The following is a 13,923-nucleotide window of genomic DNA, read 5'->3' as shown; positions in this document are numbered from 1 at the left end:
TTTTGGTTTTCATTGTTCAGTACAAACACCTTTTGCAAAACAAAGGTAAAATGAGCAAACATGTTTATCCAACATTTCTCAACCAAACAATTTTAAGGACTTTTAAATAATCATAGGAAAATATAATATCTAATATATGCATACATTTCATAGGAAACACTGAATGATATTACCTGGAGTCCTGGTTATTAATTAACAACTCAAGGTTTTGAGCTGATGATGCGTCAATCATAGCTGTCTGTTCACTACCCTGGAAACAAATCTTCAGCGATTTTGGTGCATAAACAGAATTTTGAATAAATTCAACATATTTTAACAAAGCTGCAACAGCTGCAAGGCAGTAATACCTGTAAGGTGACCAATGATACAGCACTTTCTTTAGAACAACAAAAAATTATTGAATAATAGAAAAATTATAAATATTTGCATAGCATCACTTAAATTCAAAATATACTGAGTATGTCTCTAATTTTTAAGAACTAATATAATAGCCTCTAATCACTAAAAACTGAATCTGTAACTTAAGGGATAAAAGACAACATTCAACAGCAATCTAGAACAAGTTTTCATTTATCATTCTAACTATTCAATATTGGAAGAGTCTAAGATTTTAAAAGTAGAGTCAGAACCAGGTGTCAGTTGTTCATGCCTTTAATCCTAGTTCCTTAGGATGCTGAGATCTGAGTATCTGGGTACAAAGCGAGCCCTGGCAGAAAAATCCGTAAGGTTCATATTTCCAATTAACCATCAAAGTGGAGTTGTGCCTCAAGTGGTAGAGTGCTAGCTTTGGGAAAAAAAGCCCAGAGACAGTGTCCAGGCCCTGATATCAAGCCCCAGGACAGACGGACACATACACACACACACACACACACACACACACACACACACACACACACCCCTCAAAATAGAGGAAAGTATATTATGATCTTGGTGTGAATAGTCTGTGATTAACTGAATGGCTAAAAGAAAGTTATCTAAGCAGGGTGAGGCTCTGTTTACATTGTATGTCTGGTAATGTCACAATAAACCCTCTTGTATAACTAATGTATGTCAATAAAATGTATCTTTTGATCTTGTGCTAAGAAATGTCTCTTCCAAAAATATCCCTGTCTTATGTAAAATATTTTAAGAGTGAAAGTATGAAGTAATAAATACTTTCATATGTGTCTCACTTCTGAGACTTCACAAATTTTTAGTACACTGTAGCTACTAGAGCTTCTCACTCCAAAGTAGAGTGAACTGCCATCATTAGGGCAATAAACTATGAGTAATTTGATGAGATTCTATATAAATTAGTAATATCTATCTTGTGTATAAAGTTTAGTTGTGTTACTATTTCAATCATTAGAGTGTTCATTATGAACCATGCAATGTTCTATATGGCAGGAATATAGCAAAGAGCAGAACAGACTTTAAAATTTTTGTATCTTATAAAATTCACACTGTAGATTTATCTCTTTCCACAAATAGTAACTCACTTCGATTGAACTTCCATTATGACAGTGCTGAATTCTGCTATACATAATTGTTCAATGTACTCCAATCCTTTTGTTTCATTGAAGTATTTCCTCTGGATAGTTGTGAAGTTAACATTCTGGAAAGGTTTTAGTTTCAAAATCATTTTATAAGTGTTATGCATGTGCTCTAATATTTTATATACTCGTTCTTAGTATAATCTAGCTAAATACTGTATAACTTATAATATGTTCAACATTTAAATACAATTTTTTCTTAGAAATTTATAAAAAGCGGTATCTATCGTGATAAGTGCAATTATAGTACAAGGCAGCTCTCAATTAGATTTTACTCTCATGGAATTTAATTGCACATGTTAGATGATGCAATAAAAGTTAAACATGAAAATTTTTATTTTATAGCATTATCATATTGGCTTTTACAAGAAGTTTTGCATGCTTTAATATAATTGAGAAAGTACAGATCTTTGTAGTCTGATAGTTATAAAAATGAAAATATCAATTCACTGTAGGGACAGGAGCTATCAAACCACTGACTTCCTACTTACAAAAGCCAAAAATTTCCCTTTCTGCTTGAATTCCTGTAAGGGTTCTGCTAAATATTTTCTACCAAAGGACTGAGAGGTTCTAATTAAAATAATAAAACCCAAAAGTTGGAAATGAACACATAAATATGAGTAATGAAAGGAAATATGAGCCAATGAGTAAAAGAGGACAAATATAAGAAAACCAACATGATAGTGAGATAATTGATATTAGAATAGGAACAATTTTTGGCAATGAGTTAAAAACAGTTAGACAATGTAGGGTCTTCAAGAGGACCACAAGATCTTTGTATGACTGCAGATGCTACATACATTAAGAATAAACAAGGCGGGCTGGGGATATAGCCTAGTGGCAAGAGTGCCTGCCTCGGATACACGAGGCCCTAGGTTCTAGGTTCAGGCCCTAGGTTCGATTCCCCAGCACCACATATACAGAAAACGGCCAGAAGTGGCGCTGTGGCTCAAGTGGCAGAGTGCTAGCCTTGAGCGGGAAGAAGCCAGGGACAGTGCTCAGGCCCTGAGTCCAAGGCCCAGGACTGGCAAAAAAAAAAAAAAAAAAAAAAAAAAAAAAGAATAAACAAGGCACTTGTTGGATCTTAAATCTCAGCTTGGTGCCAAATACATTAAAATTTAAGTTTACAAATAACAAAATATTATGTATTCTGAGGAATTACTCTGGCTGCAATGCAACCTACTATGTTTAGAACCATAGTGCCTTTCTACAAGGCACAGTTGATAGAGGAAAAGGTAAATTGAGTACACTGGATAAAAGCCCTTATTGAGAGGCACAGTGTTTGTTGGATAGGGTTCCATAGCTTTCACCTTTCACAATCCCACAAATAGACTTGCAAGCTAATAGTGGGCCAGTATAGGTTACAGGGAAAGCTGTAATGTAGAGGAAAAAGCATTTATTAATAGCTAGTGTCCCTTATGAGAACTTCAATTTAAACTTGTCTGACAAGCAGAGTAGTTTCTAGGAAGCTATACCTAAGGAAAATGCTTTCTCTACATATCTCTTCCTTATCTATACTGAGAAACATCCATATTACTTTTGAGTACTTTTTCCTTTTGCTTAAAATAGATCAAGGGCACCAAATCAAGCATGTGGATTATCTATCATGTTTATTGCCTATTTTAGTAATATTTTAATTTGAATTTACATTTATTATTCCAAGACTTTAGTTACTCTAACTACTGCTCTTTTAATATTTCAAAATGGATTTTAAACAACTAAATATTGAATCTTACTATTGAAAATGAAGATCATTTACCTTGAAATTTTCTGTGATCAGAGTAAACAACTTGGTTGAATTTCCCACAACACAAGCAGTATTTGACATTATTATTTCCAAAGGTGATAAAATTTTGAGCTTAGTGATCACCTGAAATTGTTCATTTTTTTAAATGTAAGTTTAGCATAGTCTCTAAAAGTTCCATATTTTTCTGAGAGAAGTACTTAAAATTAATTCAAAAACAAAATTCCAATAGTCCTAATTACAGACTTAAGATGGTTCATATGATGATATAACAGGAATACATTCCTACATAAGTAAAAGTATTAAAGATTATCATAAGCAAAGGTTATCTTATATTCACACTGGTTTATAACAGCCTAAACATAAAAAATAATTTGAACTTATCAAATACATATTCACAAATTAAGATTTTAAAATAAATTCTTCTGAGTATTTATCACCATGATATATAAAATATATGCTAGTATAATTATAGCAATACAATCAGTATGTCCATGCTAGTACAATTTGGAAATTTAGAAAAGGACAGAAACACAGATGAGATACATTTACCTCATTCCTTACTTTTTACAAAATAAGGTGCACTTCTTAGAGCTATTTTCAACACAGAAATTTTAAATCTTCCTAACACTGTTTTGTATTTTTTTCATTTTCTTCTGAAATTACATAAAAATTATAAATTACTCTAAAATTAGTAAGGTGTCAGTATAATGAAAAAATTGTTAGGGAAAGAAAGCCTATGTAATGGCCAACCATAAAGGATTATCTGAGAAAATAAACTATATTTTTAAAGTGCCTATAATTAGATCAAACAGCGTGTGTGTGTGTGTGTGTGTGTGTGTGTGTGTGTGTGTGTGTGTGTGTGTCTTAAACTTGACCTGGGTGCTGTCCCTGAGCTCTTCAGCTCAAGGCTGGCGCTCTACCACTAGAACCTCTGCTCTACCACTTGAGCCTCAGGTTGTCTGGTGGTTAATTGGAAATAAGAGTCTCACAGCTTTTCCTGCCTGGGCTGGCTTTGAACAGCAATCCTCAGATCTCAGCCTCCTGAGTAGTTAGGATTACAGGCATGTGCCACCTTGCTGGTTTAAAAAAGCTTTTTAAAATAGATTAGCAAAGACTACCTCTACCTGACAAATCACACAAATTTACATAACAATAGGCCAGTGGCCTAAAACCATGAGTAATATAAAGTGAAGGGAAAATAATTGAAGTGAAGGTGACAAGTAGAGATACTAAGTTATCTCTGATTTAAAGATACTAGTTTCTCTCAACACTAGAAAAAAAAATTTTAAATGCAATTTCAGTGGAAACAATTCTCTGAAGATAGGAATGTCGTGTACTTCATCTTTAGAATGAGTCTAGAAATATTTCAGTTGAATTTGTCAATGCTAAGAAAATTCCTTATTACCTAAATATTTCTTCCTTTTGTTTATCAAGAGTGCCAAGTCAAGTACATTAATTCTCTATCATTTTATTACCTATTTTAGCAGTCCTTTAGATCAGAATTTGACTACTTTGTGACTTTAAATATACCATTATACAAACTATTACTATTTATACTTTAAAATGGATTTTAAACAAATAAATCCTGAATGTTACCTCTGAGAATGAAAATCATTTGACTTCAAAGTTTCTGTGATCATAATAAACAACTTGGTTGTCTTAATTTTAGAAACTAGAGGGGCTGGGGATATGGCCTAGTGGCAAGAGTGCCTGCCTCAGATACACGAGGCCCTAGGTTCGATTCCCCAGCACCACATATACAGAAAACGGCCAGAAGCGGTGCTGTGGCTCAAGCGGCAGAGTGCTAGCCTTGAGTGGGAAGAAGCCAGGGACAGTGCTCAGGCCCTGAGTCCAAGGCCCAGGACTGGCAAAAAAAAAAAAGAAACTAGAATCAACAGTAACTTTGAGTATTCAAATAACAAGAAAACTTATATATTTAGGATAAAATATATTTAACAATAAAAATCAGATGCAAATTAGTTTTAATTTAATTAATGACACTGGAATATATAACCATTATCATTACAAAAGTTAATTAGCAAAGCACTGACTTAGACATCTACATACTATACCCTAGGATGAACCATTTTTTCAGATGGTTGGTACTTACCTTTGCATAAGTTGTGTTGTCTGCAAACTGGGATAATATAATTTGTGGGCTTTTTAAGTCAATGCTTGCCATTCCTATCTCACCTCTGGCAAGTCCTCTTCCTTCTACCACAGCTACAATAACTGATGGGGAGTGTACAGAAATTGCAGAAGAGGATGTGGCTGTTAAAAATGTTTAAATAAAGAAAATAAACTTTAATGTAATCACTTCAAATTCTAATTCCCTCACATTAAACCTCAAAGCCCCAAGTCTAGTCATTTTCATAATTCCCAATGATGGAAATAACTTTTTCCCCCTCTAGAAAATATTTTAATTATCTAAACCAATTAAAATGTTAATTCTCAAATTATTTTCTCAGACCTTAATTTTGTTTTTTTTTATTCCTTGCAATACAATGATTTGAAGATTTCTATTTTTGTATAGGTATCCTTCTATATAATATCTCTCATTGCTTTTTACTAGGAAACTCATCTTAGAGGTTTTTTTTAAAATATCTGTTACTATTTCTTCTAACTTTTTTCAAGTTCATTTGTTCAGTATTGCATCTGGTTATCTACCTTGTCTGCAATGAGAGATGACTAGAATGAATTTATAGGAAATCGTTGATGGTTTTCCTTGACAATCGGGAAATTGAACACTACTGAAAAACTAGAAACAAGGCCACTTAGGGAAGAAATATATCATGGATCTCTAAGAATACCTTGAAAATATTTGTGTCCCATGGGAATGCTCATTAAAGGATATCCACTATAGAGTAGACTCAACATTCCATAAGATAATATATTCTATGGATGGATGTAAGTTAATATTTCTTCTCAGTTTTCCTAGTCGTCCTTTAGTAGATTCAAGAACAAAATACCAAGTGCAATGATGAAGGTTATACATGGACACAACAGCATAAACTTCCCTTACCACAGCTGCCTGGGCTACCCCTATTACTGAATGCCTAATTTGTCCAAGATCAGAAACCAACACTGATTCCAATCTAGCACCATTCCCCAGGAGGTAATAGCCAGCTACCCAATGCCAAGTTGCTAATGATGGATTTTTTTCTATCACAAAGGAGTAGATAAAGGTCTTCACTAGACTACACACATGTTCTACCTATGACTTTGACTTTCTTGCCCATAATGTTTCTGTCAGCATCACTATCTGTGAACTGACAGAACATCTTATTCCCCACACTAGCATTCTGTACAGTACAGTATCTGACTAAGGAACTCATTCCATTAACCCTGTGAACTCTGAATCCAACTAGTCTTACCAAATGTCCCATTAGCTGGACATATCTGGACCTAGTTGGAAAGCAGAGTGACTTGCTGAAGGGCTTAATTGTAGTATCAATTGGAAAACAACACTGTGAAAGAATAAGACTCTATCTTATAGAATGAAATTTATTCTTTTAATCACAGGCCATTATGAGACACTGTCTCTGCCACAGCCAGAATATATGAGCCAGTCTAGGAATCAAGAGATAGGAGTGGCTCCTGTCACTATCACACATACCAGGCCAAAAGAACTTAGCTGGATAACTTCAAAATATGTTGGCAATATTAGTATCTAAGGTTAATGATTTCACCAAAAGACAAAACAAATATTCTTCTGAATTGGAAGATAATATTACCAACTGGCTCTACTATCTACTTATGCTACTGAACCAATGAGCCAAAAGGTACGTAGATGGAGTGATCAATACTGATAGTCAAGGGAAAATTATGCTGCTCTACACAAAGAAGACTGTAATACAAGGTATTCTCTGGGCCACTTAGTAACTCTGACAGTATCGAAAACAAACTAAGATATCTAAGACTCAGACACTTTAGTAATGAAGGTTTAGGTTGCTTCATCCTTATTACTTAGAGTAACAGAAATGTGAAATGGATAGAGGAAGAAGGAAGTCAGACATATCAGCTACAATCTCATGACCAATTATAGAAACAATAATTGCAGTCACTTCGATTACTTTATGATTTGTTATGTACATGTATTTATGCATATAAACTACATAATTCCTTCTTTCAATTTTTAAATTTTTATGTTATTGGGGGTTAATTCTACAATTTGTTCTTTAGGTAAAAGAATATTATGGCATAAAGACTGAATTTCAAGTAATTACTATAAACTATTATTGGAACTCTGAGTTTTCACATTTTGGAGAAAAGTGAGAAGTTCAACTCCAAGAAGAATAAATATATAGTTTTCAGCACTAATGTAGAACTGTTAGATTAATGAAAGGAAGGAAGGGAGGGAGGGAGGGAGGGAGAGAGAAAGCAGGCAAGCAAGTTTCAAGGAAGGAAGAAGAGGGAGAAAGGGGGAGAGAGGAAGAGAAGGAGTGAGGGAGGATAGAAGGGAGGAAGGGATGGAGGAAAGCGGAAGGGAAGAAAGAGATGAAGGAAGGAAGGAAGGAAGAAAGGAAGGAAGGAAGGAAGGAAGGAAGGAAGGAAGGAAGGAAGGAAGGAAGGAAGGGAAGGAAGGAGAAATAGGTGCAGAAGTATACATATGAAAGTTTAGTAGCCAAAGAAATAATGTCAAATATTGATTTATTATCATGGTTACAAATTTACCTTTCAATAAGCTCTGGAATAATAAATGGATTTTTGTGGTACTGGGATTTGAACATAGAGCTCTCCCACTTGAGCCATGTACATATCCCATTTTGCTTTGACTGCTTTTGGGATTTTGTGCCGGGACTGTCTGTAATTCTCTTAGTTATACTCCATATGTTGTTGGGAAGTTGGACACATACCACTATGTTCAGTTGTTGGTTAACATGGGGTTCTTGCTAACTTTTTGCCTGCACTGACCACAAAGTTGCTGAATTAATAGATTCTTCTAGGTAGAACTGATATTAAGTCCTTATATCCATGGACATGGCATATCTCTTTTTAACTTGTCTTATTTAATGTTTTCCTGGAAAGTTTTATAATTTTCTACAGAGAAGTTTTATACAGTTTTGCTTATTATGTTACAGTAATATCTAGTAACTAATATCAATGCAAAAAAACAGTAAAAGTAAATCAACTTAAAAGAGGAAGATTTATTCTGGCTGTTTCAGAGGTTTTAGGATAAAGTCACTTGTGCACATGGCGTTAAGGTGATCATAAAGGAAAACTTTATTGTAGAAAGGCATGGCAAAGCTACTAACCACATGGGGGTTAGGATGTAGAAAGAGAGCAAAGGGTGGGCTCTAAAATATGCCCTTCAGAAGTATTTCCCTAGTGAGCAACATCCTTCAACTAGACCCACTTTCTAATAACCTATTCCGCTAAGAATTACTCTTAGTAGTGTCCTTGTGATCCAATCACTTCTCAGTATCGCCACCTGCTGGGGACCAATATTTTAGCATATGAATCTTTGGGGATATATTTCATATCCAAACCACAACAGTATCTCATAATTTTTATGACTATTGCTTTAAAAATAATATTAAATATGTTTATATGACTGATTTTTTTTGTTCACGGCTAGCACTCTACCACTTTAGCCACAGCCCTAGTTTTGGCTTTTTGATGGTTAATTGGAGATAAAGCTTTCCTTCCTGGCCTGGCTGACTCGAAAATCCTGACAAGATATGATTACAGACAGTGCCTAGATTTTTTGTTAATGACCTTTAACCAATTGTACAAATGAATTACCATTCAACAAAACAGTTTGTAAGCACAATGCATCTTAATCAATGTCCCCCTCTTTGATCATGCTCCCCTGTCCTGCTGAACCCATAGACTTTTAAGATTAGTCACCAGGGGGTTGGGGATATAGCCTAGTGGCAAGAGTGCCTGCCTCAGATACACGAGGCCCTAGGTTCGATTCCCCAGCACCACATATACAGAAAACGGCCAGAAGCGGCGCTGTGGCTCAAGTGGCAGAGTGCTAGCCTTGAGCGGGAAGAAGCCAGGGACAGTGCTCAGGCCCTGAGTCCAAGGCCCAGGACTGGCCAAAAAAAAAAAAAAAAAAAAAAAAGATTAGTCACCAAATTTGGTGGGTGGTTTTTGTTGTTGTTGGTCTTTCTTTGATTTTTGGTCAGTTGTGAGGATTGAACTCATGGTCCTGGCACTGTCCCTGAGCTTTCTGCTTAGGACTCTAATGATCTCCTTTACCATTAATTATCATTTTTTCCCATTTCTTTATTGTCAAAGTGATGTACAGAGGGGTTACAGTTTCATATGTAAGGCAGTGTGTACATTTCTTACCCAACTTGCTACCTTGTTTACCATTAACTATCTCTTTAAAAGCAATGTCAAGCAAAAATGTAGTACTCTGCAGACAAAAGTAGATTAGTGATAAAGGTACAAAATTTCCATAATAAAAACATTACAAAACATCAATAAAGGAAACTGAAGAGGATTATAATAAATAGAAAGTTATTCACAGATTGGACAAATCTGTATTGTTAAACTGTCCATACCAACCAAGGTGATTTACAGGTCCAATGAAAGCATTATTAAAGTTCCAATGTCATTGCTCACACAACTAGAAACTGAAACATTTCTCAATCTTGAGTAAAGAAGACATCACATTACACAATTTCAAAATACATTACAAAATTATAGCAACTAGTACAACATAGCACTGACAGAAAAAGACACCCTTGGTCTATGGAACAGAACAGAGAAGCCATAATTGAATCCATTCACTTAAGCCAATTGAGTTTTATGAAGATGCTAAAACACATAACATGGAAAAGGGTGGCTCTTAATGTTGGAGAAAAATATTCTTCTACAAGCATAAGTAAAAAAACACATAATCTGGGGCTGGGAATATGGCCTAGTGGCAAGAGTGCTTGCCTTGTAAACATAAAGCCCTGGGTTCAGTTCCCCAGTACCACATATATAGAAAACAGCCAGAAGTGGCACTGTGGCTCAAGTGGTAAAGTGCTAGCCTTGAGCAAAAAGAAGCCAGGGACAGTACTCAGGCGCTGAGTCCAAGGCCCAGGATTGGCAAACAAACAAACAAAAAACCTAATATTTATCTGTACACAAAAATCAACCTGAAAGGGAATTAAAAGGAAAAATCAGAAACTGTAAAACTACTAGAAAAAACATAGAAGAAATGCTACATGACATTCATCTGCAAAGAAATGGATAGATCTTGATCTGGAAAATATACTGAGTAAAGGAAGCCTGGCCCACAAAGATAAAAGGCATCCATTTTTGTTTATATGTGCATCTTAGAAATAAAATATAAACTTATAAAATATAAACATGTAAACACATGCTGGGTAATTTGCATAAATGCATGATCAACTGACTGAAGGATGGTCTATGCAGTAGTGAAATTCCAAGGCTTAACTTCTTTAAATAATTAACAGATTTTTAAAAATGAGAATCAGGAAGCAGAACCATGTCTAGAAGTGGGAGGAGGGAAAATGGTAGTGCCACATGAATGGAAACAGAAGTATGGACCAATGTAGTCAAAACACTCAAAGTATGTGAGAAAGGAAGCAGGAAATGATGTGACTGGTGGGGGAAGGGATAGGTGAGGGAGACAATGATTGAAGGAGTAACTGTAATCAAGATGCAATGTACAAATAACAGACATGATTAATCGTAACTCCAATGTACTATTGGAAGACTTAAAAATTGTACATGATACTAGTCTGGGCAAAGACTCTGGATACCCAACAATAGCACCAACAGCCAAAAGGAATTAAATCACACAAAAAAGCTTTACAACAAACAAAACAGAGTAAAACACAACCTACAAAATGGAAATAATATTTATGAATTATACATCTAAAAAGGGGCTAATACCCAATGTACATGAGGACCTAAAACAACTCAAAAGACAAAAATAAAAATTTAAAGTGAACAAATAGCTTGACTAGGGCTGGGAATGTGACTTAGTAGTAGAGTGCTTGCCTTGCATGCATGAAGCCCTGGATTCAATTCCTTAGCACCAAATAAACAGGAAAAGCTGGAAGTGGCACTGTGGCTCAAGTGGTAGAGTGCTAGCCTTGAGCAAAAAGAAGCCAGAGACAGTGCTCAGGCCCTGAATCAAGCCCCAGCATTGGAAGAAAAAAAAAAAAAGCTTGACTAGATATTGCTCAAAGTAAGATGCATATAAATGGTTAATGGCTAAATGAAAAACTGTTCAATATTATTAACTATCAGGGCATTACAAATCAAAACCACAAAACCAATCAAAACTACTAGAAAAATTTAACAAAAGGAGAAATTTATGCTTATTAATAGAAATGTAAATTAACAGAGCTGTTATGAAAAACACTATGGAATTGTCTTAAAAACTAGAATCCAGCAATCTTGACAGTGTGTATCCTAAGAAAATAAAATCATAAAAAAATATTTGGAAGAACTTGGAAAAAATTATACTAAGTGAAGTGAGCCAGACCCAAAGAAACATGGACTCTATGGTCTCCCTCATAGGGAATAATTAGCACAGGCTTAGGCTAGTCACAACAGAGGATCACAAGAGCCCAATAGGTATGCCTTTATGAATGCATAAAATGATGCTAAGTGAAATGAACTCCATGTTATGGAAACGAGTGTTATATCACTGTTGTAATTACTTTCAACATGCCACGTGAAACCGTAGCTTCTATTGTTGATGATTCTCTTGTGTCCCCTTCCTGTGGTTGTACCCACACTATGACTGTATCTTATCTGAGTACATTGGAAACTGTACATACTGGTATTAGAACTAGGAAAGTGAAAGGGGATATCAAAATCGAGAGACAAAGGATAAAAAGAAAAATGACTACAAAAACAATACTTGCAAAACTGTTTGGTATAAACCAACTGAACAACTCATGGGGGGAGAGGGGAGTGGGGAATGAGGTAGGAGGTAACAAACAGTACAAGAAACGTACCCAAGGTCTAACGTATGAAACTGTAACCTCTCTGTACATCACTTTGACAATAAATAAGAAAATAAATAAAAAATTAAAAAAAATATATTGCCATTGTTACTGGAGCAGTAATCTCAATCGCTAAGAAATGAAATCAGTTTAAGTCTCCATCAATTGATGAATAAAGAATTGTGAAATACATATACAATCAAACACTATTCAGCAATATAAACAATAAAAGTCTGTCACTTGTGACAATATGTTACTGAAGTAACACTCTACTAAACTGAAATAAGTAAGGTACAAAAAGGAAAATATTTCATAACCTTATTTATATAAAATTTATGTCATGAAAGTTAAGAGTAGAATGGTCATCAGGCACTAGAGAGGTAGAGCAAAGAGAAGATGCGAAGACATTTGTCAATGTGTATGCTGTTACAATTAGTAGAAGGAGGAGAAATATGGGAGGAGAAGAAAGTGTTTTGTGGAAAGTAAGGATGAGAGGACTGTCCTACTAGATTCCCAAGAATAATTATAAAGCTAAAAGTAGTATAATATTGCAAGAAAGATGTATAAATGATCTACAGAGTTTGAGAACTAGATATAGAAACAAACATATAGAAACCATCAAATAATTCAGTAATGACAATATATAAAGAACTGCTTAAAACCAAAAACTGAAAGCCAAGCACTGGTGGCTCAGCTTTGTAATACTAGTTACTCAGAGATCTGAGCATAGTGATTGAAAACCAATCCAATGGGCTGGGAATATGAGCTAGTGGCAAGAGTGTTTGCCTCATATACATGAAGCCCTGGGTTCAATTCCTCAGCACCACATATATAGAAAAAGCCAGAAGGGGCACTGTGGCTCAAGTGGTAGAGTGCTAGCCTTGAGCAAAAAGAAGCCAGAGACAGTGCTCAGGCCCTGAGTTCAAGTGCCAGGACTGGCAAAAAAAAAAAAAGATAAACTGAAAAACCAATCCAAGTAGGGAACTCCCTGTGATTCTGATATCCAATTAAGCACCAAAGAAATCTGGAAGTGAAGCTCGGGGTCAGCACCCAGGCCCAAGGGTCAAGCCCCAGGACAGGCAAAAAGAAAAAAGGAAAAAAGAAAGAAAACCTTAAACCCTTTAATAATGTATAAAATATATGAAAAATTGTAGCTGTCCATGCAAGTATACCGGTACATTTCTGTAGTACCAGTACTGGAGAGTTTCAGGACAACCTAGACAACATGAGACCCTGCCTCAATATAAGAAAATAAAAAATTTTTAAGAGGATGAGAGCATAGCTCTCATACTTTTCTAGTATGTACAAAGCTCTGAGTTCAATCCTCAGTACCAGAGAGGAGTTAATACTAACCATATAATTAAGTAACCATATGCTGCTTGTCTGGTGATAAATTCTGAAAAATGTATCATTAGCTGAATGTAGCATTGTGCAAATAGTATAGAGTGTACATTTACAAACCTAGATGGTAAAGTCTATTGTACACCTAGACTACTAACATATAGCCTATTGCTCCTAAACCTGTACATGTTACTGAACTGAATACCATAGGTCATTAAAACATGAAGGTCAGTATTTGTACTGACCCTGTATTGCCTAAGAGTAGTTTCATTATACAAAGTACTAATAGGCAATAGGAATTTTTCATTCATACACACACATACACACACATACACACACACACACACACACACACACACACACACGCTAGAGTTGAGCT

The 13,923-nt window shown here is 35.2% G+C and overlaps 1 protein-coding gene across 1 annotated transcript in view; it reads right to left on the bottom strand.

The window, feature by feature from the left end:
- Window positions 1–13,923, bottom strand: part of Msh4 (mutS homolog 4) — a 61,620-nt gene that overhangs the window by 42,834 nt on the left and 4,863 nt on the right. Inside the window, exons 3-6 of the mRNA XM_048349945.1 lie at window positions 5,390–5,550; window positions 3,292–3,402; window positions 1,479–1,594; window positions 174–347 (exon numbers count right to left, since the gene is read on the bottom strand). Coding sequence (XP_048205902.1) covers window positions 174–347; window positions 1,479–1,594; window positions 3,292–3,402; window positions 5,390–5,550 — 562 coding nt within the window. The remainder of the gene's footprint in view (window positions 1–173; window positions 348–1,478; window positions 1,595–3,291; window positions 3,403–5,389; window positions 5,551–13,923) is intronic.

This window comes from Perognathus longimembris, chromosome 7 (genome assembly GCF_023159225.1).
Source record: "Perognathus longimembris pacificus isolate PPM17 chromosome 7, ASM2315922v1, whole genome shotgun sequence".
Taxonomy (NCBI): domain Eukaryota; kingdom Metazoa; phylum Chordata; class Mammalia; order Rodentia; family Heteromyidae; genus Perognathus; species Perognathus longimembris.
This window is presented reverse-complemented; position numbering and strand designations above follow the sequence as displayed.